This window comes from Lemur catta, chromosome 1, assembly GCF_020740605.2.
Source record: "Lemur catta isolate mLemCat1 chromosome 1, mLemCat1.pri, whole genome shotgun sequence".
NCBI classification, from domain to species: Eukaryota; Metazoa; Chordata; class Mammalia; order Primates; family Lemuridae; genus Lemur; species Lemur catta.
This window is the reverse complement of record NC_059128.1, coordinates 114,284,867-114,310,623: the sequence shown is the minus strand read 5'-3', so window position 1 is coordinate 114,310,623 and position 25,757 is coordinate 114,284,867. Positions and strand designations below refer to the sequence as shown.

At 58.5% G+C, this 25,757-nt stretch overlaps 1 protein-coding gene across 2 annotated transcripts in view; it reads right to left on the bottom strand.

The window, feature by feature from the left end:
- The window catches only part of PTPRS (protein tyrosine phosphatase receptor type S), a 62,079-nt gene extending 38,259 nt beyond the window's left edge, over nt 1-23,820 (bottom strand). The window contains exons 1-5 of one of the 2 annotated variants that reach the window (XM_045549153.1): nt 23,708-23,820; nt 17,208-17,393; nt 11,030-11,175; nt 10,315-10,456; nt 5,096-5,284 (exon numbers count right to left, since the gene is read on the bottom strand). In XM_045549153.1, the coding sequence (XP_045405109.1) occupies nt 5,096-5,284; nt 10,315-10,456; nt 11,030-11,175; nt 17,208-17,298 (568 nt within the window). In that variant the 5' untranslated portion in view covers nt 17,299-17,393; nt 23,708-23,820. The remainder of the gene's footprint in view (nt 1-5,095; nt 5,285-10,314; nt 10,457-11,029; nt 11,176-17,207; nt 17,394-23,707) is intronic. The other variant, XM_045549163.1, reaches the window with a different exon arrangement.
- Between the last annotated feature and the right edge of the window lie 1,937 nt (nt 23,821-25,757).

Genomic DNA, 25,757 nt, shown 5'->3' with positions numbered 1-25,757 from the left:
AGTGTGTTTGAAATTATGGTCCTTGACCCAAATTTGAGATGCTCATGGGTGCATTAAATCTTCAAAAGTGTTTGAAATCCGAGTTCTGATTGAACTTATTCTTACAAATAAAGCTGAGGCTGAAATGTGTATTTGAAATCACAAGCCTGGATCAAACAATTTGTTGATTACGAATAAAGATATCAAGAAGAGGCCAATTAAAATCACAAGCGTAAATCCAAAGTCTTGGTGTCCATGAGTATATGAAAATAGGGCTGATTTCCTCTTAGTATGTTTGAAATCACAGGCCCAGCTCAAAGACTTCACTTCCCACGTTAACATATAAAAAAATGAATGAACCTTCCCAAGAATATCTAAAATCACAGGCCTTGATCAAACACCACATTGCCCGCGAGTAAATGAAATCGAGGTCTAGATGTCCCCAGGGACATTTGAAACCATGAGCCTGGAACAAGTCTTCATTTTCACAAGTAAATGAAGCTAAGTGTGTTTGAAATTACAGGCCTTGATTCAAATACTTAAGCGCCCACAAATAAAAACTGAGGCACAGGTTTCCACAAGTATGTTTGAATCACAGGCCTGCACCCACGTGCCTGTTGACCATGAGTAAATGATGGGTGAACATCCCCAAGCGTGTTTGAATCACAGGCTTCAATCAGAGCTCGTGGCAATAGGAGTCTAAAAACGCCAAGCTCCCCAGCTGTGTTCACAGTTGCCCTGTAGGAATGACGTAGACCCATGGATTAGGAGGTTCTCTCCGGGGGCCACGGATGAGGGCTCTGCCCCCAGAGAACGCTTCCTACTTCCCCTGACATCAAGGCTCTGGGGAAGCAGGCAGGTAGGTAGCACTGTGGAGGCCTGGAGAGGGTAGGGAACTTGCCCTAGGTCACACAGCATTTCGTAGCAAAGCTAGAACTAGACACTGATTCTTTGCCAGGGCTCCCACTCAGGCCTGTTCTAGTCTCTCTCTGGGGCAGCACTCTGTAGGGGCGCAGGGGAGCACGGTAGGAACTGGCCTTCGAGAACACCTGTCTCCGTCTCCTTGTGAAGCCAGAAGGTCCTCTGTGCGCACTCATGCTACGGGTGGCAAGAGCCCGCCTGACTCCCGGTGACCGGGCCTGCGTGCGAGGCAGTGAGTGCCCTTCTTGGGGAGAAGACAGCCCCTTCCCACAGCCAGGTGACGTGAAGAGTCACTCTGGTCACCCTCGGCCCCCCGGCCACAGACAGAGACACGGACGCAGAAACCGGACAGACACCAGGTGGGGTGGCTAGGAGGACACGTGTCGGGGGGCGGGGGGTGTTCTGGGTGCGGCCCCCGGGGAGCCTGGGGCTGGCTGTGCAGCGAGCGCGCGTGAGTGGGTGGGTGGCTGGGTGGGTGAGTGAGGGGAGAGCCTCTTACCTCGGATCGGAGTGCTTTCTGTAAGGGAAGCAGAGAGAGTCAGTGAGTGTCAGAAGGCAGTTGTGGGGGGCCGGGGGGCCCCTGGGAAGGCTGGGCCGGGAAACGAGAGCCAGGCCTATCCACTCTGCCCCGGAGGGCACAGAGCCAGCCCTGGGCCTACAGACCCTGTAGGCTTTGCTGAGGGAGACAGCAGGCGCCTCCTAGGGGCGGGGCGGGGTCTGAGGGTGTGCCGAGCAGGAGGGTTTCCCGGAGGAGGCGGCAATCTCTCGGCGTTCGGGGGAAGTGAGTCCAGAAGCCTCTTTGGGTGGGCCTGAGGGGGTCTCTACGCCCAGGGGGAGATCTGTCGGCCTGGTGGGGCCCTTCATAACCACCCTTCCTTCTTTCCTTCTTGGGGGGCCCACCAAGGGACCTGTTTCGAGTCCAGACGAGGGGTGAGGAGGGCAGGAAGAAATCGGAGTCTCGGGAATCTTGTTAGAGACACGGGGGCGGGAGGGGTTAGTGCCCCGGGGCCAGGCATTAAGGAAGCAGAGGGAAACTCTCACACACAGGCCGGAGAAGGGGTCCGGGCACAGGGAGGGAGCCCTGCAGCTCTCTTAACTTCCAAAAGGAAAAGAGGAAAGAGCTGTCTATTGGGCCAGGGGCAGGAAAAGAAGCCCCCAGGCTGGAATGTTACACCCTCCGCTCATGCTGGAGAGGAGAAGTTTCAGGAGGATGGCAGACAGCTCGGCCGGGGACAAGAGCCCAAGTCCAGGGCCGAGGAGTTGGCAGGAGGGGCTTGACAGGGGAGAAAACAGCCTCTTCTGTGTGGCCCAGACCCATTACACAGATGGCCACACTGAGGCCCCAGGCTTAGAATCTCTGAGGTCACGCCCCACGAGCAAGAAGCAAGGGCAGAGGGACCGTCTTGGGCCCACCTCCTCTGGCCTCCTGGGCTAGGGAGCCTCTAGCTTGAACTTCCTGTGGCCCCCTCTCTCTTTTCTCTTTTTTTCAGATAGGGTCATACTCTGTCGCCTGGGCTGGAGTGCAGTGGGATCATCACAGCTCACTGCAGCCTCCAACTCCTGGCCTCAAGAGATCCTCCTGCCTCAGCCTCCCGAGTAGCTGGGACTACAGCCTCATGCCACCATGTCCTAATTTTTGTATTTTTTTGTAGAGATCGGATCTTGCCTAGGCTGATCTCAAACTCTTGGTCTCAAGTGATTCTCCCGTCTCAGCCTCCCAAAGTGCTGGAATTACAGGCATGAGCCACTCCTGTGTTATTTTGGGGGCTATCCTCAACCCATGAGGCTACTCTTCCCCCTTTACATGGGAGCAAATGAGATTTTGCCCAGGGTCACACTGTGGAGAACAGGAATCTAGGTTGGCCCTCATTTTAAACTGTTTCACTACACTTGGGCGATGCTCAAGATGACCAAAGCGCCCAAGGCTACTCTACTGAGCAGAAAGGATGTATCTCTTAGGCATTAAAGAAAGTTCTACTTCTTACTCCGAGGAAGCTAAGAAGAGACTACCATGGGTCAATATTAGTCACTCTCACCTTAGTAAGAATTAGCCCAGCAGTAGGTTTCAGGGGATTCCAGGTGAATGCTGGGAAAAATGGGTGAGAAGTACCTAGTACTGGCCACCCCACCCCAGCCCCCAAACTTCTGTAGCTAAATCCTTTTATAGCAGTGCTAAGTCCAAGAATGGAGCAGCGAGGTAGCTTCAGCTATTCAATGTGAAGTTCCACTGGCCTGAGGATATCTGGCTGGCCCTTCGTGGACTTGCCTTTTTTTCCTCTTTTCCTTTTGGGTTCCTCTCTCTGCAACCCACTGGTGCCCGGCAGGGAGGGCTGGGTGGCTGGTGGGGGTGGGGCGTTAGTAAACATGCCACGCAGAGTGGGTCACAGTTACTGTCACAGTGGCTGTTAGTGTGGGGGAGGGCAGGAGAGGGACACAGGGAGGGGCGTTAGTTGTTGACGTGGTGAAGAAATCAGACTTACCAAAGGTTTCTGAGTGTTTACAACAGAGGGATAAGAAAAGAGAACAGGAACATTAATGGGTGGTGGGTGGTTACTCAGAAGTCTGTCTCCTCCTTGGGGTGGGGAGGAGAGTGAGTGTCAGAATAATAATAATAAGGTTTATTGTGGCTAAAAAAAGGCGGCTTATGTTCATTGAGCACCTAGTACATGCCAGGCATTCCTGCCTGGTGACATCACAAGAACGCTAAGATGCAGGCACGTTGTACGGGGAAACCGAGGCTCAGAGAGGGTGACCTATGCTGGGACACGGAGCTGGCATCTGTACCCGAGCCATCAGGCTCTGAGGCCTCTATTCTGTCAGCTGTCTCACTCCATGTGGGCTCCCATGGTGGAAGCTATCGCGCCTCCTGTTGGAGCCCCACGAGCTGCAAACAGGCTCACAGTCGGCAACCCCGGGGGAGGCTCTTCCGCCTCCCAGTGCAAGGTCTGCAGCTCCAGGGAAGAGAATTCTGGGCTCTGCATCTGCCCTTTGCCAGGGGTGGGGTCTCTGCTAGCGGAGGGCGGGCTGATGGGCTCCGGGGTCGGGGGCAGCGAGCTGGGGGGACCCGAAGATGATGGGAGGTCTGCTGGGAGGGGTGGGGGGCTTCCAAGGTGGGATTCTCAAAGCAAGGGGAGAAAGAAAACCAAAAGCGCTCGCTATGCAAGGGAGGTGCAGGGTGATTTCACCAGGAACCCGAAACAAGGGCCTCAAGCTCTGAATAATTGCAAAAAACAATAAATAAATCCGTGACACAGACACACACAGGCACGGGCACTGACATGTGTGCTCACAAGGCATGGAGACGCATGGGAGGGCACATGGACACATCCCTACCACACGTGTGTCCCTACGCACGAGCACCGCAGCGATGGGCCACCGCCCTATGCTGTGTGCACCTACACGGCAGGGACAGCAGCGTGGACGCACATGCAGCCGAGATGCGTGTGGACAAGCTTTGCTCTGGGAATGGGACAGTGACCCGTGAGTGCTGCCAGCCTGGCCCGCACACCCGTGCCCACACGCAGGCCGGGCCGGCGCAGGGAGCCCAGACACACACACACACACACACACACACACACACACACACACACACACACACACACATTGTGAGGCGGTGGGACGACACACACGATGCGCACACATATGGCCCCAGACAGATGGACTCACAGATGGGGCACGTGGGTGCTATGCCGAGGCCCAGTGGTGGAAGCATCTGTCCCCAAGGTGGCTGAGGCCTGTGCTCATCCCCGGGTCTCCATACCCAAGCCAGGCCTGAACAAACAGGCTGGGCTACCTATCTGTGCCCGTCACAGACCCAAACCTTCACCACCACCCTCTGTCCCATTCCATCCTTACTGCTTTAGTCTTGGAGACACTCTCTCCCTGCAGCCTTCTAAGGCTCCCCAGCACCTTACCTGCCTATGGCCTGCGCCGTCTCCTCTCTTGCCATTGCATTTCATAGCTGCCGTCTGTTACTACCTGTCCAGGCCCCGTTATATCCTCCTTAGACACGCCTACGGCTTCAGTAGAGAAGATGCTCCTCCTCTGCCACCTTCCATGGCTCCCTGTTCATTACCCCTACCTGTCTGTGCCCCATTATAGCCCCACTGATACAGCTTTGAAGATGTTCTCCCCCAGAGCCAATGGCCTCCATGGCTGCCCTCCCCCTACTGCCCTCCATGGCTCCCACACTCACCTGATCGCAGCTGCTTGATGCGCCCATTGCTGGCACTCGGGTCCACAGGCAGGAAGTCCTTGAACCAGGTGATCTCGGGGTCGGGGTTGCCGCTGGCGGCACAGAGCATGGTGGCTGTCCGCGTGCGCTCTACCACCTTCAACTGTGGGCCCATGTCAATGTTGGGGAAGCCGGAGGGCAGCTGGTCCTCTGAAGGTGGACACGGGTGAGAGACAGGGCAGAGGTCTGAGCACGGCACGGCCGCCCCTCTGGGCCTGGGGCTTGGGGACCAGCCCCTGCCTGGCTGTGTGACCTCAGCCCTGGGCCCAGCTTCGACAGTTCTTCCCTCCCCCGTACACTGGGAGAGAGACAGACAGGCTGGACTGACGGTTCTCACCTAGCGGGGATTCTGACCTGCTGGGGACACTGGGCGATGTCTGGGGACATTGCGGTTGTCATGACTGGGGTTGGGAGTGTCCCCAGCTGCTCAGCACCCTCCAGTGGATAAGGCAGCCCCCACCGCAGCGATCCAGCCCCCGACGTCCACAGAGCCGCGGGGTCATTGCAGCAGAGGACACCTTGCTAAACGTAAAACACATTCCCCACCTTCCGCACACCCTTCCGCGGGGTTGTCACCTCCCTCCGGAACGACCCTAGCTCCTTGTCCACCACCGGCCCCTGCCACCCCCATCCTCTTGTTCCCAGTCCAGCCATGTCGTCAAAGTCAGTCCCCAAGGCCCCTCCTGTGTCACCTGCTTCTGCTGTTCCCGCCCCATCTACCTATCTGAATGTCACTTCCAAACTGCTCACACGCCTTTGTTCTAGAGCCACCCAGACTCCTGACTGCCTTCACCAGAGCATCGAACGCCGTGTGTAACGATGTATCAGTGTCACCACAGCATCCCCAGTACCCAGCATGGGGCCTGGTGCATGCAGCAGGCACTCAATAAATGAACAAATAACTTAATCCCAGGTGCTGTCAGCACCATGCGAGGTGCCAGGCCACCAGTCCTCAGAGTCCCTCTTTGCTGGCCAGGGGCCAGCTCCTGTTGACTGTAAAGTTGGGGGTATTGCAGGACAAGGAGAAACTAACTCACCCCTTTGTCCCCCCGGGAACTCCTGATCCCTGAGTGCCTGTGACCAGCGGGAACGTGGTTCCGGGCTGAGGCGCTGAGGCTAATTGACGGGTTGCCTCCGTTCGAGTGCTCTGCAAACCACGATGACAACGGGCTCCATGGCCTAATTTAGCTGGAGTTGATGCAGAGGTGGGGGAGGGCCGCTCCTTCCGCTCTAGCTCCTAACATGTCTCAGCTCTGCGCTGGCCTGTCACCTTGATGCACTAAGGGTCCCCTGGGGTGGGCGCAGCCTCCTCGGTGCAAATTAAAATAACCACCAGCCCCTTGTTAAGAGCTGAACTGTGTCCCCTACCCACCACCCCACATTTTATGTTGAAGTCCCAGCTCCCAGTACCTCAAAATGTGACTGTTTTTGGAGACAGGGTCTTCGAAGGGGGGATTAAGGTAAAATGAGGTCGTGTGTGTGGGCCCTAATCTAGTAGAACTAGGGTCCTTGAATAAGAAGAGGCCAGGACACAGACACACACAGAGGGACAACCGCGTGAGGACACAGGGAGAAGGCGGCCGTCTGCAAGCCAAGGAGAGAGGCTCAGAAGACACTAGCCCTGTGGGCACCTCCGTCTCAGACTTCCAACCTCTAGGACCTTAAATTCCTGTTAAGTCACCCAGTCTGCGGTACTTTGTCATGGCAGCCCAGGCAGACAAACACAGCCTCCTCTCCACCCCTGACGGACGAGTGACAAACACACGACCAATCCCAGCGCTGGGAAGGCACGTCCGATGGGAGCGCTGGCCCGGGAGGGGGCAATTTGGCACCATCCACCAGAGACCCCTGGAGCCCTCAGCTCAGCATCTAAGACCTATGTGCCGTGCACTAAAGAAGGGACACACGGATTTGTCCTGAGGTGCCAGCAGGAACAACAGGCGGACTAAACATCCACCCACAGGGACCTGTCACGCAGAGCCCAGACCTCCTAAAACAAGCAAGACAGCCTGCTGGACAAACACACTGGAACAAAGTCCAGGATACGTTGCTATGTGGGCAAAGTTCAAAGGCGAAGACGGTATAGACCGAGGGTCGCAAACCATGGGCCAGATCCAGCCCTCTGTTTTTGATAATAAAGTTTTACTGGCACACAGCCACGCCCATTCATCTCTCAGCTTTCCCGCTATGACCGCACGTTTGAGCTGCTGCTGCGACAGAGACTGTCTGGCCTATAGAAGCGAAGAGATTTACTCTCTGGCACTTTACAGAAACAGTGTCACCTCCTAACGTACACAATGCTGTTGTTTATGTAAAACGGAAACAGCACACATGTATTTGCTTAGAAAAGCCCAGAAGGGACACGGGGATGGGGGTGGGGGATGGTGTGGACAGAGGTGGCCGAGGGGCCACCAGCTCGGGAGGGAACTGAGCCCAGGTACGCAGCAGGGGGCAGGAGGCTGAGACAGGATCAAATGCGGGTCAGAAACGAAGGCCTGTCCCCCAGTGGAACAAGAGATGCGATTCTGGCCCAGGAGTCTCTGCTTGGAGGGAAAACAGCCCCAGCCCCGCGTCCCGAGCTGACTGTGTCCCAGACACTGTGCAGGCATGGGGGGCTCTGCCCTCCTCAGACATGGGCCCGTTCCACAGAGTGGGAGACTGAGGCGCAGGCAGATGAACACCTGTCCCAGGTCACGTAGCCAGGACGCCGCAGGATCTGCACCCAGGCCTGGCCGAGCCCAGAGCTAAACCAGGCTGTCTAAAAACCCCCACAGCAGGTCTGAACCCCTGAGGGGCGGAGGGGGTGGCTGGACCCTGTCTGCGGTGGCTTAGGTCTTATCCCTCCTCCCTGGGCCAGAGGCCTGGACAACCTCGCGAGCGGCTCTGATTGGCTACCGATGACATCACTGGAGATTAAGGCCCGAACAACTGGGCCTCAATTGGTCTTAGAACCCAGGGCTGAATCCGTGGGTATCCCTGTGTGTGTCCGTGTGCACACATGTGTGCGCATGTCCCTCCAGGGTGCCTTTGCTGGGCACGAGCAACCTTACACTCCTGCTTCCCCTGTGCGTGGGCGTGCATGTGCGTGCCCTCCCGCGTGTGCACCTGCACCCACGCGCCAGCACTTCCCGTGCGTGTCCAGCCCTGCGGGGGTCCCCGTGAGAGTGTGTGGGCAGCAGCCGGCCAGGGTGCAGGGGGAGGCCGCGGCTGCCTGATGTTGCCGAGAGCTCCTAATTAAACAAAAATGTACACCGCGTACCACATTGTGCCCGATTCCTCGGAGTTTAATTAAAACAACAGCGCGGGAGGCGTGCGCGGGCTCGGCAATGAGCCGGCAGGGGAGGGGGAGGCGGGAGCGCTGGGAGCAGCCCTGGCAGTCCAGATGGTCCCCCACTGCCGGTGGCTCAGCCGGGGGTCCCTGGGGTGGGGCGGGGTGGGGCAGGGGGGTCCGGAGTCCCGGGCCTTGGTGGGGAGGACGGGCTCCTGGTCAGCCCGACGACAGAGAGAACAGAGGGAGCCCGGGTGGCACAGGGTCCACTCTTCCCAGATTCCCAGAGACGGGGCAGTTAACGGCCTCACAGCTTGTCCTTTCACCACTCACAATGGAGGCTTGCAGGCTGCTCTGTCTGCGCCCGGGAAAGGTCAGGTCAAAAATATCTGCTGGGCAGCAGGGCAAGGCTGGGCTGGGGTAGGCAGACTCCTCCCTCCCCCCCTGCACCCCCCAGCGGGAGACGAGAATGAAACTGTGGGGTCTCTTGTTAGAACATTATTAAGACTTTCCAGACAGCAAAGCAGGACGTTAAACGCAACACAGGGCCTTTCTGAGGGGGAGACTCTGTGTGACTACATAGGCCACGTGCCTGTGATGCCAGCCCGGTCTCCCAGCTTCATGGGACCAGGGTCTGGGATGAAGTGACCCTGGGGCCGCTGCTACGTGTCCTCCCAGGTCTCCAATCTGGCCGTGACGCTCCTGCCCTGGAGGTCGTGGTAGAACAGCCTTTCCCTGGGAGCCACATGTGGGTGCCACCTCCACCTAACAGCCGGCCGTGGCTCCTACCCATGGCTGGACTATCCCTGCAGGTGACAGGTGGAGGCCACCCACCCGAGGGCTGCAGAAGGGCTGGTGGCAGCCGTCTTATGAAACCAAAATAACAACAGTGATGACAAGAATAGAAAAGTAGAATTGACTGAGTGTGGCACACTGCTACTCTCTCTAGCATTGGTCACTCGTCCGGTCCCCGTAATCCTCCCTTGCGACGAGGATCACATTACTCTGCTTTAGAGATGCGAAAACTGTAGCTCAGACAGGTTCATTAACTTGCCCAAGGTCACTCAGCTACAAAGTGGTGGGCAGGATTTGAACTCAGGCCCAGGTGCTAAAACCACATTGCCATGGAGAAGGTGGCAGAGAGCAGCCGGGCAGGGGTTGGCAGGGAGGCTGCCTGAATGATGATGTTGTACAATGAAAAAGCAATTTCCTGGTGTCCCAAGAACACCTGAACAAGGCCAGTGGGCCCATGTACGTGTGTGGGGAAGTGACAGGCAGCCGCTTCTGCCAGCCTGGCATCCACTGATCATTCTCTCTCTTGGGGGAATTACCCCTTGCTCAACTATCAACGTGGGTGACACATCCTTGCCTCCTGGGAAGAGTGTGGACAATCAGAATATTTGCTCTTCCCCCATGGCACAGGATCCAAGCTAACTAGGGGTTCAGGGAATCCTACCAAAGATAAAGTCAATATGGCAGAAAACAAAGCCAAGAGGAAGACAGAGACTGAGGTCTGAGAACATTAAATGAGCCCCTGGATCCAGGTAAGCCTGAAGCCGGCTTCTCCACAGAATTTTAATCGTATGAACCAATTAATTCTCTTTCTTGCTTGAACCAATTTGAGTTGGATCAGCCTTTTGTAATCAGCAGAGCATGATGAAGATGGTTAGGTGGATGACTGTTGCCCCATAACTCCTCTCTGTCCTGCAAAGGCTCAATAAATCCCTACCAGTAGGCTCTGGGCCCCCGGCAGTGTTACGGGCTGGGGAAAGGAAATCAACGTCCTCCCCCACCGAAAAAAAAAAAAATCAAAAGCAGGAGAGTTTGGGGCCACCTTTATGGATTCCTTTGGTGTTTGTCCCTAGAGTCTGGGGTCCAGTTCCTTCCCCACCCGCCCTGGGGAGCCCCATACCTCGGAGGACAGTGAGCTTGGCATGAACTGTGATCTCCCCCACTGAGTTCTGGGCCACACACTCGTACACGTTTTCGTCCCGGGGTGTCCTCAGCGGCTGGATCCTCAGCACAGCCCCCGCGCTCTCGTCAAACTCGATCGTCTGCCATGGGCGGGGGGTGGGGGGAAGACAGGGTGAGGCTGGGGTCCCACCCAGGAAGGTTCCTGTCCAGGCTAGTCTGAGCGCAGAGCTGGAGGTGGTACACGCATGTGTGCGAGTGTCCAGCGTCAACGTGCGAGGCAGAAACTTGGGCCTAGGCACATTCGGTAAGGGAAGGAAGGGTATCATGTGCATGCGTGCGGGTGACGTGCACGCAAGCCCAGGGCAGGCATGCAAAGGCATATGAAGGCCTGCGGCATGTGGAAATGTGCGTGTCTGATCACGTGTCTGTGTTCAGAGCTGTGAGTTTCCTCCTGTGTGCCATGTGCTGTGTGAGCAGACTCACAGAGCTCATGGCCCTGCTTGAAGCCACACGGAGAGGGCGCGGCAGGTAAGGCCACGTGGCAGGGAGGGAGGAGAGGAGGGCCCTGGCTGGATGCCAGCCAGGCTTCCCCGGCCACCGCCACCCATGCTACACCCGGGGAACATGTCTGTGATATCTTCCGTGGCAGAGCTGCTATGACCCTGTCTTGGGGGAGCATGGGCCTGAGTCTGCCTCCCCCCACGTGGACTCACCTCAAAGCGCTGAGAGTTGACCTTCTTGCCTTTCTTGTTCCAGGTCACCCGTGGCTTGGGGTCGCCTGTGGCCTGACACACAAAAGAGGCCACGCCCCCTGACACGCCGATCTGGTCCTTGGGTTCTTTGATAAACCTGGGGGGCTCTGGGGATACAGCAGGAAGACGGGGGGCTCTGGTGGGTCCCAGTATGTGGCCAGGACCCCACGGAGCCACACAAACATGCCCTCCATCCCCCTGTCCAGCCACAGGGGTAGTACATGGGGCCAGCAGAAGGGCTGGAGAGAAGAGGAAGGGACAGAAGACAAGATGCCAGTGAACACCTCCCCGCCCCTCCCCACGGCATCCATGGGCACCCAGGTGCCTATCCGCCCCTCCACCCCCACCTGGGTAAAATAAATTTTATATATGAGGAAACTGAGGCACAGGCCAGGCAAGGCACTGGCTTTGCTCGGATACAAACACAACTGAACAAGCCCATTGCAACCAGGCCGGCTCCGCACCCCACGCCCACGACAATGATGCGACCTATTCATTCTCTCCAGGAAAGTCTCAAGCAGGAGATACTGTATCTTTCACCACCCTGGAGCAGCCTAGACCCCTGCATCTGGCACCGGCTACACAGTATCTACCAAGGATCCGCTAACACTTTACTTTGCATAGAATATTTCCACAGTAAACTTTGAATTGCCTAAAGGGATACAGGATTTCCCTTTGCAATACCTGGAGCCACTTCTAAGATTTTTATCAATGGACGGGAGGGCTGCGACAGATTTACGAGATCACCCAGGAAGCAATCCGTGTCTCCAACAAAAGGGGCTTGAACAAAGGCAGGGGAAGACCATGCGACTACATGGAGGGCCAAGCATGCTTTTTAAACGAACTACTAGGGAAGGAACGAGATATGCCATTAAGTCGGAAAAAAAGAAAGGGGTAAGTGTAGCAAATGCTGTTGTATGATAACAAAAACAAAACAGGCTTCGAACTTTAGCACCTCTTTTAGACTGAGAACTGAAGATAAATTATTTTCAGAAATAAAATTATTCAAAAAAAAGCTGATTAAAGAAAAAGTAAGTAAAAAAAATTTTAAAGGAAGTAAAAGTTTGGGGTCTGAGGACAGGCAGAGGTTGAACAACTTGAACTTGAGTGACACTGGGTGTCTGACCTTCTGGGGCTAGAAACGGGTAGAGTGACCACAGTTCACCCAAAAAGTTCTGGCCCCCAACTCCTCCCACCCATGGCTCAGGCTGGGTTTTGTTTTTTTTTTTTTTTTGAGACAGAGTCTTGCTTTGTCGCCCGGCCTAGAGTGAGTGCCGTGGTATCAGCCTAGCTCACAGCAACTTCAAACTCCCGGGCGTAAAGGATCCTACTGCCTCAGCCTCCCGAGTAGCTGGGACTACAGGCATGTGCCACCATGCCCGGCTAATTTTTTCTATATAGATTTTTAGCTGTCCAAATCATTTCTTTCTATTTTTGGTAGAGACAGGGTCTCTCTCTTGCTCAGGCTGGTCTCGAACTCCTGACCTCGAGTGATCCTCCCGCCTGGGCCTCCCAGAGTGCTAGGATTACAGGCGTGAGCCACCGCGCCCGGCCTCAGGCTGGGTTTTGAACAAAACAGAGTCCCCCCCACCAGTGGTGAGACCTGCCTCGCCTCCCTCACTCAAGGCTCTGCTTCTGTTGCTATGACCACATGTGTCTGCACTGGCCATCTCGCTCAAAAACTGGCAGACCCCTGTGTACAGGCACGTGTGGTCTCACTCAATTCTTGCGTATCCCTCCGAGGCAGGGATGGTTAGTCACATTGTGCAGACTCAGGGACGTTAATGGGCTTGCAAGGGGTCACAGAGCTCAGAAGCGACACCACCAACATCTGAACCCGGGGCTCTGTCCGCGAGCCCTCGTCTTATGCTCCTACCACACCCAGGCCTGGAGCCTGATTCAGGGCAGATGTTTTGCTCCACACTGTGCCTGCAGCTGGCCCTGCTTCCCTGGCTCCGACGGTCTGGGCCGCCCCTCCTGGCCTCAAGAATGGCAACCCAGGGACATATGTGTTCTCAGGCCAAGGACATGGAGAAAAGTCACCGTGGCCGGGTCAAGAATCCTACTTCTGGTAAAATCCTCCCTCGGGAGCTGCTGGAAGGCAGGGCAGAAGCTGCCTGTTTATGACTCGGAGCCAGAACACACCCCCCGCACCCCCCTATCCAGCGAGCGAGATGGGACCGGAGCTAGACTCAGCCCTGGTCTGTGCTGTCCCTTCCTCCAGGAGTCCCTTCCTCCTCCCTCCAGCTGGCAGCCCTGGCTGGGCCAGCACCTCCCCCGGGGAGCCTTCTCGGATTACTGCAGGCGGGGTCAGGAGGGACATTGTCCCCACAGCTGCCTGGGCGTCCCCCACCAAGGCCCTGACCACACTGGGCTGAAACACCTAGTTACGTGGCACTTGGCAGGAAGGGTACAAAGCAGCCCTCGTTCCCTGGGACCCTACCCTTCCCGTGTCTGGTGACCCTCGAGAAAATGGCACACTCGACCTTGCTGGCTTGGAGGGGTCATGCCCTCCCCAAAGCTCCCCCTCTGACCAGCAGTTGCCATCTCAGTGTTCTCTGGGCAGCTCTGAGACCCAAGCCAGCCCAGAAGAGCTTTCTCTGGCCTGGAGAGGGGTTCAGCACTATCCTTATGCCTGTGTCACAGAGAAGCAAAATCAAGGCTCAGAGAGGTTAAGTGACCTGCCCTGGGTCACACAGCTTGTGATGGGCAGAGCTAGGATTGCAACTGAGTCCCAGCCAGCTCCAGTGTCCCAGAGACAATGCATGCTGGACAAATGGAGTTGCGGGTCTTTATCAACCACAAGTACTGTGGGTGTCCCTGTTTCTCAGATGAAGAGACTGAAGTTCAGAGTGGTGATGCCAACGTCAAAGAAGCTAGGAAGAGAACCCAGATCTTTCTGGAGGCCAGGGCCTGAGTCCTCCTGCTTCGTGGCCTGGCTTAGCCTGATTTCTGTTTTTCCATTTCAGATACTGCAGAGAAGAATCTGGTGCCAGAGTCTGTGACCCTCCCACTCCGTCCCCTCCAACCCCGCCAGGGCTGGCCCACAGCATCCCGGGAAGGCCCCAGTGGACCAGGAGCTGTTTCTAGAGCAGATACTGTTCCCCTTGGTGAGGCTGGTAAAAGCTTTAGCTGCCACAACAGCCGCCTCCCTGTGTGCTCCCCAAGGACCCAGGCCACCTCCTGCAACCATCAGCGCCAACCACGATGTCCACAGCCCCCTGCCAGGCCCCAGGTGACAGGGCTCCTGCTAAACAAACCCGCCTACTAGCGGTCAAGTTGCCCCAGCCTTGGAGATGGGAGACCTGGGTTTGAGTCAAGGTCACTACTGACACCTGCAGCAATACCGGAGTAATTATAGAGCCCACTGAGCAAGCTTCCGGGACATGGCTGGTGCCAATATCCTGGGTCATACCTCCCTCGTCACTCACCTAGACCAGTGAGGTTGTCTCTGCCTTTGGCCCCTAGAGCCCATCCTCCCCACAGCAGCAGCCAGAGAGAGCCTGTGAGCACCCAAGTCAGGGTCTGTCTCTCCTCGGCCTACAGCCCTCCATGGCTCCCACCTTCCAATGGGTCAAAGCCCAAGTCCTCCCCCGTCCCCTCCCTGCCCTTCCCTCCTCCCTCTCTCCCCCTCCTCACTCTACTCCAGCCACACGGGCCTCCTAGCTGTGCCTCCAACACGCCAGGCGCATCCTGCCCCAGGGCCTTTGCACAGGCTGTGCGCTCTGCTTGGGACACCTTTCCTCCAGACACTCATGAATTCCTCCAGGTCTCTGCACAGATGCCACCTCCTCACTGCAGCCACTGCCCACACCCTCCCCCACACCCTCATCTCCCTGGCACACACGCCACCCAACACACTTGGGTGTCTCCCCTCACTGGAACACCAGCTCTGTAAGGGGGCGGGATGTGTGTTTTGCCTCCTTCGCCTAAAATAACACCCGGCACCCAGTAGGGGCTTACTAAAATCTCACTGAACAGATCCGTAAGGGCCAAGACCTGCCAGGATTCGAAGTCAGGCTGGGAGTGTCTCCAAATTCCGTGACCTCCACTTTGCAGCCTCAGTTTCCCCACCTGTAATAGGGACGCTCCCAGCTCCGGGGCTCCTGAGGTCTCACTGGGATGACAGAGACGCATGATGCCGGAGGCGGATCATTATCACTGCGGCATGACATTGAAGTAGTAATTTTTTTTTTTTTTTTTTTTTTTTTTTGAGACAGAGTCTCACTTTGTTGCCCGGGCTAGAGTGAGTGCCGTGGCATCAGCCTAGCTCACAGCAACCTCAAACTCCTGGGCTTAAGCGATCCTCCTGCCTCAGCCTCCCGAGTAGCTGGGACTACAGGCATGCACCACCAAGCCCGGCTAATTTTTTTTCTATATATATTTTTAGCTGTCCATATAATTTCTTTCTATTTTTAGTAGAGACGGGGTCTCGCTCTTGCTCAGGCTGGTCTTGAACTCTTGACCTCAAGCGATCTTCCCACCTCGGCCTCCCAAAGTGCTAGGATTACAGGCGTGAGCCACTGCACCTGGCCAGTAACTTTTATTATTTATTCAACCCATGTATGTGAAACCAGTGGTTCTCACCTAGGGGGAGACAAGGTTGTCTGGAGACATTTTTGGCTGTCACACCTGGGGCTGGGGTACTAATGGCATTGAGTGGGTGGAAGCCAAGGTTGCCGCTAGACGTCCCACAATGCTCAGGATGGCCCCCAGCACACAGAGTGACCCGGCTCCAAATGTCCACAGTGCCAAGGTGAATGAATGAATGAACAAAAGAAAAATTAAATGTGCTTGGTACCCAAGGCCTGCCATTCCCACTGCAGGTAACAGAGCCCAGGAGGGCACAGACTCTGGGGGTGTCCGGATAGATCATGGCCAAGGCACACCTGGCCGCCGGCCCCAAGGGGGAAGAGTGGGCAGGAACCCGGGCTCTGGCACGAGGCAGCCCGGGTTCAAATCTCAGCATGGCCACTTCCTGGCTGTGACTTAACCTTGCTGTGCCTCAGTTTCCCCAGCTGTACAATGGGGATGATGATGATAGCACTGACCTCACCAGATCGTGGTGGCTGATGTGAATGTGTAAGGCATAAAAACAGCATGAAAACAAGAAAAAGCATAAATGAACAAGGCAGGGGTGTATGTTGCAGTGTCCTCACTCGGCAGTAATACTTCTTATGCTTGTGGCAACGCAGGATCTCAGGCCTACTATGTGCCAAGCAGCAGGCAGGGGCTTATTGCACATTCTTGTTACAAGAATGCTGGGATATGAATAATGTCATGTGCCCTGTTATGGCAGGTGGAAGTGCTTGTCACTAGCCTGAGGTTGCACAGCAGGTGTGCAGTGGTGTCAGGATTCAAACCCAGACTGACTGGAGAACACTGTCTCTTTCCCTATTGCCCTGACCCCCATGTGTCTCCATGGGCCTGAGTGATGCCTCCTCTAAGTCCTTCATGGTGGGATGGATCTTGACATTGGGCCCCAAACTGATTCTCATCCTCCACGTTACAGTCAGAAATGCAGCCTTGCCCACCTCTAGACTATACCAACTCTTTGACCTTCAGGCCTTTTCCATGTGCTGTCACCCCCACCAGGAATGGCTTGTCCATCAGCAAACTCCTACACAGCTACAAAACCCCAACCCCAATGCCCTTTCTCTCAAGAAGCCTCCCCTGCCTCCACCTGGAAAAGTTTGTCTGCCCTTGTGTCTGCCACCAGGTGCTGGTGTTTCCATTTGCTACAAGGGAAGGAGAACTCTGTGGCTCACTAAGGAGTGACCTCAAGTCCATTACATCCTTTGAGCCTTGTTTTCTCTCATCAGCAAATGTGGAAGGGAACCAAACCGGTATACTGGGTTTTGTGAGGCTCAAGGGACACGAAGCAGGTAGAGTCTGTGCTTAGCACCGAGCTTGGTGCAGAGTCGATGCTTGGAAAATCACTGTCATCGTTACTGTTACTGCTCTATTAATAGCATTGTATTATTTATCGCTGAGTCTCTTGGGGCCCCGCACACAGCAGGCACTCCGCTTCATTCTCGGGCACAGAAGCTCCATTTGGCAAGAGGAGGTGCCCCAGGGAGGAGGTGGGGACATGTGCTCACACACGCACCCGTACATGCATACGTGGACCCCCCCTTACCTTCTCCTGTGCAGCCTCCAACCAGCAGGACCACGAGGAGGCCCATGGGACCAACCACAGACGCCACGCCAGGGCCACAAGCGGGTGCCATGCTTGGCAGTGACCTCCACCCTCCGCCCTGGAGGGGGATGGCCTCCCGGGTCCCTCACAGACAGGCCTGGAGCCGAGCGTCAGATGGGGCAGCGTCTGCAGAGACAACAGGTGGCCGTGAGAGGACAGCAAGGAAATCCAGGGACCTTCATGGACGAGGCGGAGGGCCACAGAGGGGCGTGGGAGGGTTGCGGGGGGTATGGTCACGGGACGATAGGGAAGCGTCATGGGATGACAGATGGACGGAAAGTGTGAGTCCCTGCTAGGGAAGGAATGCTTGTGTCCCCCTAAATCCATCTGTTGAAACCTGATTCCCTGCACGTTGGCATTAGGAGGTGGAGGTGTGGGGAGGTGATTAGGTCGCAAAGGTGACCCCTTGCGAATGGGATCAGGGTCCCTTATAAAGGAGCCGCCAGAGAGCTCCCTCACCCCTTCTGCCACCTGAGGACACAGTGAGAAGATGCCGTTCACCAACTATAGATGGCCCTCGGCACACACCAAATCCCAGCACCTTGACCTTGGACTTCCCAGCCCCCAGAATGATGAGAAACACATTTCTGTCATTTACAAGCCACTATGTCTGTGGTATTTTGTTATTGCGGCCCAAATGGACTAAGGCGGCTCCCGAACTCCAGCTAAGCCTCAGTTCTGGGGGGAGCCGTAACCCCAGCCTCAGTCCCCAACCCCAGGCTGTGCCCCTGACTCAGCCTGAGACCCGACCCAAGATGAGCACTGCTGGGGGAGCTCTGAACCCTCAATTTCTCAGGAAGGAGAAGACTCCAGCCTTTGCTGCTGCTTGGCCCCATAACCTGGCCACTCTGGGTCACCAGATGGGTCCTTCCCACACACCTAACCTGTGCCTGCCCTGCTCTAATACCTCCCATGGCTCCTGAAGCCCCCAGGGAAGCCACTCCAGCTGACCTCACCTCCTCTTCTCACCTGGGGGCACGGCCATGTCGGCCGAGCTCAGTCCTACCTCCGAGCCTTTGTCTCCGCTGTGCCCTCTGCCCGGAATACTGTCCCCCACCATAAGACAGTCTCAGCTCAGCTGCCACTTCCTCAGGAAACCCTCTCTGCTCCTTGAAGGTCAAGTCCCCCCCCACCTCCATTTCACACCCCAGGGCCTCAGGAATGACTAAAATCACCTTGTGTGGCACCTACCCTGGTTCCCAAATTAAACGAGAATGTTCATCACTCAGCATCTGTTTCTCCCACAAGAACCTCAAGTCTCCAAGGGCAGAAGGGTCCCTCGTCACACATCTTGACCTCTGGACCTGCCCCCTCCCCGTCTCCCCAATCTCCTCTTTGGCCCGAGCCACGGCAGAGGACCGGGCAGGGGGAGGAAGCGGTCTTCGTGGCCTGGCCAGGCCTGCACCCACCCCAGGTCGTGCCCTGGGTGGGTCCAAGCTGCAGCCACAGGGACCGGTGCCACATAATGACGGGGCAGTCCCTGTGATTCTGGTTCCCGAAATACCCAGCTGCGGTCACCTTGCCCAGCCCTGGGGCAGCCTCAGGGGAAGGCTGGGCCGGTGGTGGCTGGGTCACAGCCCGGGGAGCGGAACACGGTTGAGAGGATCAACGTGCACACAGTGGGGCCAGGCGCAGAGAACGATGCCTGCAGTCGGGCTGCCGACGCACAGTCAGGCCACAGGCCAACAGGGAGAGCAGACGTGGGCACAGACGCATTCACGTAGGTAAGAGATGGCTGGCTGCACGCCTGCACGCACACACGCACGCACACGGAGTCAGGCAAACACCGCACACAGACCACAAACACAGACGTGCACAAAATCAGGTCTTAAAGACACACCACGTCAAACAAGGCACACACGCGTGGTCACAGCCGGGCAGGCAGTACACATACACGGCGGGGCCCTGGGCAGACGTCACTATGAACACACAGTCAGTGTGGTCAGACCAGGTAGCACAGGCGCACACGCAGCTAGACGCCACACACGGACAGGCAGGCCACAGGCCACCGCTCGCGGACCATGCGTGCATGGGCCACACGACACATGCAGACGTGCAAAGTCAGATTCCCTTCCTGCTCACACGCGTGCACACAGCCAGGCTAAGGGACAGGCACACGTAGTCAGACCACAAACATGCCTTGGACACAAACAGCCGGGGACTGGGTAGATGGAGAAAATGGAGCCCAGAGCACTGTCCCTTATCCTGATCCCCTGCCCTGGCCCTTTAAAAAGCAAAAGTAGCCAACAAGGAGGGCGGTGACCCCAGAGGGAGAAAACAGCCCATGGCCAGCTGGGGCCAGGGTGACCACAGTGGCTGGCCCCACCTGCAGATGCACATCCGCTTGGCTACGCGGTGTAGGGGGTGGTCAGGCCCGGAGAACTTGGGTCAGCTGGGCGGGCCCACCGAGAGCAACCAGGGAAACTGAGGCAGCACAGCATGCCCGCGGCCTAGAGGGCATGGGTTGAGGTCCCCTGCACGGAGGGTCCCGGGAGAGGGGATGAGATGCCGCCAACAGAGAACACAAAAAGTTCCAGGGTCCCTTAAGCGCCAGTCCTCCCTCGAGGGGCTGCCTGTGGCAAGGGCAGAACCCAGCAAGCCCACGACCCTCCCACCTCCTCCTGGTTCCAGGAAGTCCCTGCGTGGGGGGTCTTATTTCAGGGTTCAGGGGAAGATCCACAAATCCCATCAGCTCTGCCTTCAGAACCTGCCCCGAATCTGCCCCTTCTCACCCCTTTCTCCAACCCCACCTGCTCCGGTCCCTCACTGCCCACTGGACCAACACAGTCCCCTCCGTCCTGGCCTCCTAGCTCCAGCCCCAGACACTGTCTGTCCCACCCACACAAGCTAGAAAGCACCTGTGGGCACCTGAGTCAGGGCCCGTCCCTCCTCTGCCCACAGCCCTCCATGGCTCCCACCTCCCTTGGGGTCAAAGCCCAAGTCCTCCCTGCAGCCCACCAGGCCCTGCACAACCTGCCCCATCCCCTCCCTGCCCTCCCCTCCTCCTCCTCTTTCCCCCTCCTCACTCTGCTCCAGCCACATGGGCCTCCTCACTGTGCCTCCAACATGCCAGGCATGGTCCTGCCCCAGGGCCTTTGCATGGGCTGCTCTTGGATTTAATGTTATTATTACTAATTGGCTGAGGACTAAGAGTGAATGTGAATGGGGGGGGGTGAAGGTGTCTCTGCACAGGAAGGTCCCAGAGGTCCCAGGAGGGAGACGGGACAGATGAGGGCAGAAAGGCATATATGAACAAGACCCACGGGGCAGCCAGGGCCTTCTGCAGCCCTACGCAGGGAGGGATGTTATCGGGTTGGCACCAGGCCAGCCCTCCACCATGCCCCTCCTGCAACAAAGCGGCCCGGGCCACCAGCCCTGCCACGGCCAATATGGGGAAATGAAGGTGGGCGCAGCGAGCCGCAAGCTCCCGGGAGGTGGTGTGGCCATCAGCAGGGAACGGCCGCCCTGCAGACTGTAGGAAATAACAGGTACCAAATGGTGCTGAGCCGGGGGTGGGGAGAAGGCAGGGAGTGGCCGCTGGACCTGGGGCCCAGGGAGGGTCCCCACCAGCCTGCCTGGCTGTCACGTGCTGAGCTGCCCACCACTTGCACAGACCAGGAAACAGATTTGCAGAAGAGCCGAGATTTGCCCCAACACGTGGCTGTGTCTTTCTGCAGCTGCTGTGTGATATCAGGAAAGTGGGTGACCCTCTCTGGGCCCGGTACAGCCTGCTGAGCCGCCTCTGGGGGCTCCCATGCTGCGCTCACTGGGGGCGAGTGGGCACTCATTCCAGCCAGGCGCCGGGGGGGTGGGTCACGCGATCCTGGAGCCGGCTTTGTGTGCCCACGCGGTCCAGGGAACATAAAGGGGTGATTATGACCCAGGGCTGGGCAGCCAACAGGCTATGTCACCCGCATGAGACAGGTCTCATCGGGCTGAGGAGGTGCTTCTCCTGGCCCTGTCTCCAGCCGCAGGGTCTGTCTACCCTGTCCTGGGGGGCTCTGGGGGCTCATCTGCCCAGTCCTGAGTCTCAGGGCCCCCCCCCCACAGCCCCAGGGCAGGAGAGGCTAAGAGAGGCACAGGAAAAAGACCCCCAACTGTGCACGACCTCCCCACCCTCAACCGCCCCCACCTACAACCCTACTTGCAGGGCCTCAGCACCCGGGCCTCCCCAGGCCCCTGGGTCACTCACATGTCGAGCCAAGCGGACAGCAGGCAAACTCCCAGCCCGGGCTCCAGCTCTGTGGCCACTGGTGGACTCAGGTGGCTCTGGCCAAGGCCCTGTCCCTCTCGAGGCTTCAGTGTCCCTCCCACCAGGAAACAGCTCAGGGCGGAGCTGGGTGGGGCCGACCCTGCCACCCTTCCCAGAACTGAGGGCCAGGCTGAGGGATCCGGCTTTAATTGACTATGGATTGGTATTGAGAGAACACACATGCTCAGAGTGCTGTCCCCAAGGGTCCTCGAGGCCAGGAGTGGATGGGTGGGACAGACGGAGAACCAGGCCCAGCCCCAGAAAGGGAAATCATTACTGTCCACTGGGGGCCTCCCGGGTGCCGAGCCCTGCCAAACGCTCCCCGTCCTTCCTACTGTTTAACAGACGAGGAAACAGCCTCAGAGGGCAGCTCCCGAGGGCCAGGGGTGGAGGAGAGGGCTTGGCTGGGCTGGGATTTGAGCCCAGAGTCCCCATGCCCCAGGTGCCCAAGCTACCGAACTCACCCTGCCAGCGTGTCCCCCAGGATGGCTTTGGGGAACAGCTTGAGATGCTAAGATGTGGGTGCACCCCTGCTCTACTCACACACCCACTGGGGCTCCCAGCTGCCCTGCTTGGCATTCGGGGCCCTTCACAATGCACACAATGTGACCCTGTGCCACCCCCTTCCCACAAGACACTGCCATTCCCAGAATGCACTGCCTCAGGCCTCAGTGTTTCTCACCGCGGGTCCCCCCAGCAGGTACACCCTTCCTTGGCTAGCCCACTGTCAACTCATCCTTCAAGCCGCAGCCACATGATCCCCCAACCTCCAGCTGAGCCTGAGTCCCTGTGGATTCCTGCCCCCACTCCGGAACCCTTCATTGGTCCAGCCCTGCTTCTTCTCTGCTCTAAATCCCTCCATGGCTCCCCTCTAAGTCCATTAAAACCCAGACTCCTAAACTCAGCCTTCAGAGCTGCCAACCTGGGCGCTGCCAATCGCATCACACCCGGCCACACCCCTGGCACCTCACTCCCCTGCCCCCTTGGAGCCCCTACATGCAGCCCTCTGGCTCCCACAGGGGCATCTGCACACACTGTTCCTTCCACCCAGCACACCCTTCCTCGTTCCCCCATCAAACCTCAGCCCTGATGCTCATCCTCAGGTCTCAGCTGAGCTGTTGTCTCCTCCAGGAAGCCCTCTTGGGTACCCCAGGCTGGACCAAGACCCCCTCTGGCTGCCTCTGTCACAGCTCTGCTCCCACTGTGGGTCCATCACCCCTGGGTGGAAGGCTCCTTCGCACCCCAGCATGCACTGGCCGCCTACTGCATGCCTGGCCCCAACTGGCACTTCATCCACATCACTCCTGTGGTCATCTCCATTCCAGAGGGGGAAACTGAGGCCACAGAGAAGGACCACAGCAAGCAGGAGAGGCCTGGGAAGGGGGGCAGCCTTATGTCTGCCCTGGGGGTCTGCCCAAGCCTTGAAGGGTGGAGAGGAGGCTCTCAAAGCAGCAGGCAGGGCTTGGCGCTGGGGCCAGCCTGGGAGTCAGCAGGAAGCCCTTCAGGGGCCCCCAAACTCCATAAGCCCAGGACTCTGGGGTCTGTAAAGGTTGGAGCCAGGATCGGGAGCGGGCGACGCAAAGGTGTGAGCTGCCCTGCCCGTCGCAGAAGGGAACACCAAGGCCCCTCCTGGGGTCCCCATGTCCTCAGTTCATTCAAGCCCGGACAAAGCACAGCATCGACCCGGGATCTGCAGGCCCGAAGGGGCGCAGGGACAGATGGAAGGAGGGAAACTTTCTGTGATTCTGGGGGGCGGTGGCTAAGAGTAGGGATGCCAGCCACAGACCCCCACCTCTGCCCGCCCCTCCGCCGCCTCTGCGGTCTGCGAAGTCCCCAACGAGAGCTCCCCGGCTGCCCCGCGCCGGCTCCGCCCCCGGGAGGTAGCGGGGGAGGTGGGGGGAGGCAGGGGGAGGCGGGGGAGGAGGTCGGGCAGGGGGCCAGGCGGGGGAGGGGGCCCGCGGAGCGTAACAGTCGGAGTTCTCTAAAGTGCCAGGATGGGCCCGAGCGGCGCGGGGAGCAGGCCCAAGCCGTCCCTGGAAGGCGGCCGCCCCCTCCGCAGCCAGCCCCGCGCTGGGCGGGGAGGGGACGCGGGGGTCCCCCCCTCGGAGCCCGGAGGGGGAGCGAGGAGGGGGACAAAGCCGGACGCGGACAGGGCCTCGCGCTGGGAGGGGGCCAGGGGCGCACTCACCCCGCGGCCGGGAGGTCGGGCCGCCCCGCGCTGCCTCCGCAGGGCCCGCCGCAGCCGTCCCCGTCGCCCGCTCGGGCCGCCCAGAGCGGAGCGCGGCGCGGCGCGGACTCGGGAGAGGCCTCGGCCCGGGCGGCTCGGCCTGGGGGCGGGGCCGGGGCGGGGCCTTCGGGCGGGGCTGCCGGGGGGCGGGCCCGGGGAGGGGGCCTGGGAGCGGGCGGAGGGCGGGGCCCTGGCCGGAAGTGGGGCAGAGGGGGTGGGGTGCGGCACCGGGAGAGGGGGCGCCCCGAGGGCACGACCCAGGACCCCCTCCTCCCTTCGGAAGAAGGGGAGGCCCCCGTCCTGCCCCCCCATCCCCAGCTCCCACTGTGGCCATGGCAACGGAGGCGGCTCCCCCAACACACCCAAATGCACAAGGTCGGGGAGGGACAGACAGACCCCCCTAGTCTGGGCTGGACGCGAGGCCTTGACCCGGGGGCGGAGGAGGGGCAGGCGCAGAGGCGCTCTCTAGACCTCCCGCTGGGGTCTGGGGGCATGAATGGGAGACACCGTGGCAGAGGCCCCCCGCCCCAGCCCCGGCCCTGAGGAGGGGCGGAGAGCGCGGGGCCAGATTGGAAACAGATGCTGCCGCCGTGCCGGGCCCGCTACACCGAAGGGCGGAGGAGGGGAGAGGGAGGGACGGTCCTCCCCGGGCAGCCAATCGGAGCGCGCGCTGCTGCCGGGGTGCGGGTTTGAAAACTCCCTCGGAGAGGCCGGGAACGCGGCCGCCGGCGGGGCCCGGGGGACTGGGGGGACTGGGGGGCTGGCTCCCCGCATCTGCCCCCATCGCTGGAGAAAATGCCTCTGGGTCCAACAGAGCGCGCAGGACCAACCCCACCGCCAATGCGACGTGCCCCGGCCTGGGAGGCAGCCATCCGCACCCTCCTCCGTGGTGGGTCCGCACCCACCTCTCACGTCCCCAGCACCCAATGCCTCCCTCACTGGGCGGTCCCAGACTGCTCTTTTTCCTCATTGTGCCTCAGTTTCCCCATCTGCAAAACGGAGCACAGAATCTCCCCGACATTGGCTGCACGGCCTGAGCTGGAGTCCACTAAGCACCCTGCACACAGTAGGTGCTCTATGAATGTCTGGATGCAGACGCCCCACCTGCCCCTTCGACATGGAGCTGACAGGCGGTGCTGCTTAAAATGGGAGGCTGTGACAACAGGCACTCAATGAATCCACACTGTCAGCACATTCAGGGCTGTGTGACCTGGGGCAAATATGCCCATCTCTGGGCTGCCCAGGACTCAGGCATGTGGCCCAGAGCTGGCCAGCCCTGCCCTCTTGGGCCTCCTGCCCATGTCTCCAGGGAGACGAACTCCTGCCCCCATTCAGTGGCCCTTACTGCAGTGGGCTGGGAATACAGCCACTCCCAAGGGAGTGGGGGAGACAGGCCAGGGGGCCTCCCTCTCAGCTTAGTGGCCTCGTCTGCACAGAGCCCTGAATGTCCCCACCATGGCTCTGATTGCCCCATATGTTAACTGCCTGTTCACAACCCGACCTCTCCCACCAGACTGTGGCCCCAGAAGGCAGAGCCAGGTCTGTCCCGGTCATCACGATACACAAGAATTTCTCAGCAAGCATTTACATGAAGCTCAGGACCATCCTCACCCAGGAGGGCCACCCCCAACCTTCTTATTCTCCCCAAAAGCCACACTGTGTGGTGCCATTGTCACAAAGCACGTTATCTTCACCTGCCCTTTGTTAAGCAAACATTTCCGAACACCCACGCTGGGCCTAGGTCTAGGCACAGCAGTGACCAAGACTGAGAAGGATGCCTGCCCTCACGCTCGAACCAGGGTGACAAACAGGAAACAAAAGAAATGAGATATACCATGGGTGAGATGGCGGTAAATGCTATGAAGAGGGGAGGGGTTGTGGGATAGGATGGCGTAGTAGAGGCTAGGGGAGAGGGTGGGTGACATGTGAGCAAATATCTAGAGGCAGTGAGGGGATGTGACAGAGGTGTGGATGTTTGCAGGGAAGAGCATTCCAGGCAGAGGGAACAGAA